This window comes from Suricata suricatta, chromosome 3 (genome assembly GCF_006229205.1).
Source record: "Suricata suricatta isolate VVHF042 chromosome 3, meerkat_22Aug2017_6uvM2_HiC, whole genome shotgun sequence".
Taxonomy (NCBI): domain Eukaryota; kingdom Metazoa; phylum Chordata; class Mammalia; order Carnivora; family Herpestidae; genus Suricata; species Suricata suricatta.
The window spans coordinates 129,098,102-129,102,378 of NC_043702.1; the positions used below are offsets into that span (position 1 = coordinate 129,098,102).

The window sequence follows — 4,277 nt, forward strand, 5'->3', positions numbered from 1 at the left end:
CTTTCACATTAGACACAGCCTTTAATTTTATTTCACTTCTTTTAAGTTTTTTTCTGGATATAAAGTCATAGGTTGGTAGATTTTTCACTGCATTAAAAGGTGTTACTCTGCTTGTCACTGTGATGCCAGGTCTGTTGTCATTTTTGTGTTTGTTCCTTTGTAATGTGTTATTTTCTCTGAATGCTTTTATGATTTTCTCCCATATCACTAATTTTCAGCAATCTGATTATAAGGTGTCTTGGTGTGGTTCTCATTGTGTTTCTCCTGCATGGATTTCATGGAGTTCTTAGATCTCCGAGTTTATAGTTTCCATTAAATCTGAAAAAAATTCAATCATTATTCTTCAAATATTTTTTTCTGTCACACCCCCCCCTTTTGTTAACTCCAATTTTACACGTTACACATGTCAGTTTTTCCACAGCTACTGGTATACTACTTTCCCCTAGTCTTTGGATAGTTTCTATTACTCTCTCTTAAGTGTGCTCCCCTTTTCTTGTTCAGTGTTATTCTTTTCCCACACAGTATATTTTTCATATCAGAAATATATGTTTCATCTCTAGTGGTTTGGTTTGGGTCTTTGTAAATATTTTTCTTTTTTCTTCCCCCTCATCATACTCGTATTTTCTCTGCCTTCTTGTATACCTGGAGTATTCTTAGAACAGCTATTTTAATAGACTTTCCTTTGATTCTGGCATGCGCACCAGTTCTGTTGTCTGTGTCGTTGCTGAGTTGGCTTCTGCCCATTGCTTTTTCTCCTTATGATAACAAGTCCTATTTTTCTGTCTTCTCTGCATATCTGGTAATTTTTTATTGTATGGCAGACACTGAATTTTACATTACTGCCTGGGCCTCATTTTCTTCTCTTCCCTCCCTTCCCCTTTCCTCCTTTTCTCCTTCCTTCCCTGTGTGTATCTCTCTCTCTTTCACTACCCACCCATCCACTAATTGGTTGGGGTGGGGGTAGGGGAGATGAAGTGTAATCACCTGAAATTGGTTTTACTAATTTTGCATTTCTTTTAGGTTTCATTAGGTTGGCCTAAAAAGTCTTTAGTCTGTCGGCCCTGCTATTTAGGCAGTACCATTCTGAGGGTAGAGGTAGGACTTGATGTCCCAGATGTTAGGATTTTGTCACACTCTGTACCAGAGCTACTTTGCCCCAGAAGCTACAGTGATTGTTCTGCCTGCTCCTTTCAGGAAGGTTTTCTCCTTGGCCTCATGGTCTCCTCCCATGCCCGAGCCAGATCACCATCAGCCTGACTCAGAGGGACCTCTCAGCAGATTTCCAGCTGCCTCTTCTCTGGTACTTTCCTCCCACAAATCCTAGGCAACTTCACCTCCATGAATTCCAAACTCTGTCTTTTCAACCCAGTAAGATCTGCAGGCTCAGGTTTTGGATTCTCCCTTCTTGCCCCGAAGCCAGGAAATCATCTTCCCAGTGAGCTGAGGCCCCTGTGGAGCTCGCTCCTCTCGGGGATTACTGTCTTGCATACTTGCTGTTCAGGGTATAAATATGAAGCCTGTTGTTTCATACATTTTGTCCAGTTTTCCAGTTGTTTAAGGCAGAAGTTGGTTTTTCAATCCCTCTTGAATTAACCTCATGTCCAGAAGCGTAAGTTTCGCTACTCTTCAAGCTTTTGGTCATGTGTCCTTGCTTTCATATATTTATTCCTTTTAAAATCTGAGCTCACCAAAACTTTGTGTAAAACCACTTGTTTTATTAGAGTGCACTGTTCTTTTCCCCTCTGGTGGGCATTAATTATAGCTTTATGATTAGAGTTTTACTTTCAAATTCTCCTTGAACTTAACTCACCACAAAGGTACAGAACATATACCACATGCTTCTATGTTAGATGCCAAAAATGAAGATAAATAAAGTACTGGATTTTTATGCCTGTGTTTTCTCTAGATTGTCTGAAATCTGTGTTTTTAAGGTCTAGAGTGGTGCTTTTCAAAATATAATCATACTAGTGCCAGTCTGTGAAGTGCCTGTGAGGATGGCCATCGTTTAGCTCATCTAGATTTTGTTTTAAACTAAAGCAGAGCTTTCTTGAAGGAGGCAGCATGTTTGCTTACACGCTGGCCTAAGAGCACCTTCTGTCATGGTAGGGAGGCGCTAAAGGGTCGCGCTGGCCCGGAGTATGTGCGGGGGAATGCCTGGCATCCCTTCCTTGGCTCTTCGGAACATTTGGCGTTGGAGTTCCCAGAAAAATTTTTTGTTTGAAAGGTTCTTTCTTCTTCGTTAAAACGAATTCCTAAGGAATTTATTTTATGGCTGATAACCGGTTTTGGAACTTCTTACAAACATCTTGGTCAATTTTGTTTTTACACTGGCAGAGGCTCAAATTGGAGTCACTTGGGCAATAGAAAACACCCGTGGGACACAATTGTGCTCATTGCCAGAGGGAAAGAGGGGAGCTTAAGGACTTCTCCCTGGAGTTGGAATCATATCCAACTTGTCTTTATCACGTCCTAGAGAGAACATTGCCCTTCTCTGCTCATAAGTACATTTGTTCGCCTCTCTTTTCCTCCCCTCATTCTGACAAGGATTTATTTCATCTCAGTGTGTGATTCCCCGTCCTCATTTTTTTTCCATTTGTTGACTGCTTTCTGAGGCTCATCTTCTCTGACCATAACGGAAGATTTCACCGTATAACTGAGTATGATTGTAACACGTTCATAAAGAGCTAGGACGGGAGAGGAGAGGCAGTGAGTGTGAGAACCCCTTGAGAAGACTTGTGTTTTCCTTCTTTTTCAGTGGCGAGCTCTCCAGAGAGCCTAAAGAATGAGTTTTCTAGTAGCCACGCCGTTACAGTGTTCAAAGACAAGAGGCCTGGAGCCATGGACCAGCTGTCTTTGATTTTGTCTTCCGAGCGCCAGATCTCCCAGAAGCTCTACGTTCCCCGGAGCACAGCCACCGCTGCCTTAGGAGCAGCCGCGCGGCTGGCCACCTCCCGGAGCCTCCTGCATTGGTACCCCAGTGTGAAAAGGACGGAGGCGTGAGGGAGCACGTGTGGGAGAGCCCAGTAAGCAGTGCTTCAGGGCGCGGCGACTTCCCAAGGCCAAAATAAGGCAGATTGAGACAAAACAGCATTTTGATAGTTGATACCTGTGTCTTTCTGTGTGACTGTATGTTACTTTTATTATGCTAACCGTCCACTTTGTTGTGGAAGTATTGATATTTAATGTTTTATTTTTTAAGTGTTTCTTGTTCTGTATAGTTTTAATCACCTCAGTTTAATGTAGTTTAAAGAATTTTTGTTTCATGTGTGTGTGTTTCTATAAATATTTTTCTTTTACATATCATGACTGATAAATGAAAACTGAAAAACTAATGTTTTGTGATCCATATTTAGTCAGACAAAAATGCTCTCAGATTCTGATCTCCAGAAAAAGGATGTCTGAATTGTAAGGCTGCTTTTTTTGTTCCCCTCATTTGAAATTTTCTGGGTCATGGAGATAATCCAGGGCTCCAGTTCTTGATCATTCTTCGGAATGCTAGGCTCAGTGAGAAATCCATATCCTGAGGCTTTGGTCATGTAAGAGCTCTCACATTAAAAAAAATTAAGCTGTCTTTCAGTACAGGTAGTTTTCCTGAAGACTCCCAACAAAATTCTAGAGACTGGTTGTTTACACTTAGCGGACTGAGCCTTCTGTGCTGGCCTGGTGGTGCCCAGAAACGCCCGTGTGACAGTCACTGGGCAGGGATGGTGTCACGTGTCTGTATAACATGATGCTCCCTGGAGTCAGAGTGTGGGAAGCACGATAGGACATTCTGTTAAGCTCATAGAATGAACATCAAGAACAAACAAGAGACCGAAAGGTGAAATTAAAGAACGTGAGTGATCCTAATTTAAATTCTTTGTGGTAAAATCCTAGACTTCTCCCCAAATTAAAAAAATCCAATACAGAAACAGTTTTTAGAATTAAAATTTGAGAAAGTGCTGTGAATTACTGGTGTGCTACATATAACTAGATTTTCACCTTTCTAGCCGCTCTTCCTGGCCTCATGTTTTGGCAGTAATGGCATATCTGGCCCCTACTTCCTTTCCCTCTCTCCTTACAGGATTTCTCTTCTCCTCAACTACTTAATCAGCCAAATGTCCACTGAGGAAGAGAATGAGATGAGAGTAAATATAAAGTACGTTTAAATTTAGACTATTACTGACTGAAACTTCTTAGGATTAAGAATCATAAAACATAGTTAAACCTAAAGGCTCTGAATACTGATGGCTTTTGGTTTAAAAACCTTAGAGAAAACATCTTTAATGCAATAAAAG

General features: G+C 41.1%; 1 protein-coding gene across 2 annotated transcripts in view; it reads left to right on the forward strand.

Annotated features, from left to right (window-relative positions):
* Positions 1-3,265, forward strand: part of TDRD5 (tudor domain containing 5) — an 82,725-nt gene extending 79,460 nt beyond the window's left edge. For both annotated transcript variants that reach the window (XM_029935160.1, XM_029935161.1), the window contains one exon: positions 2,756-3,265. In XM_029935160.1, coding sequence (XP_029791020.1) covers positions 2,756-3,000 — 245 coding nt within the window. In that variant the 3' untranslated portion in view covers positions 3,001-3,265. The remainder of the gene's footprint in view (positions 1-2,755) is intronic.
* The last annotated feature ends 1,012 nt before the right edge of the window (positions 3,266-4,277 follow it).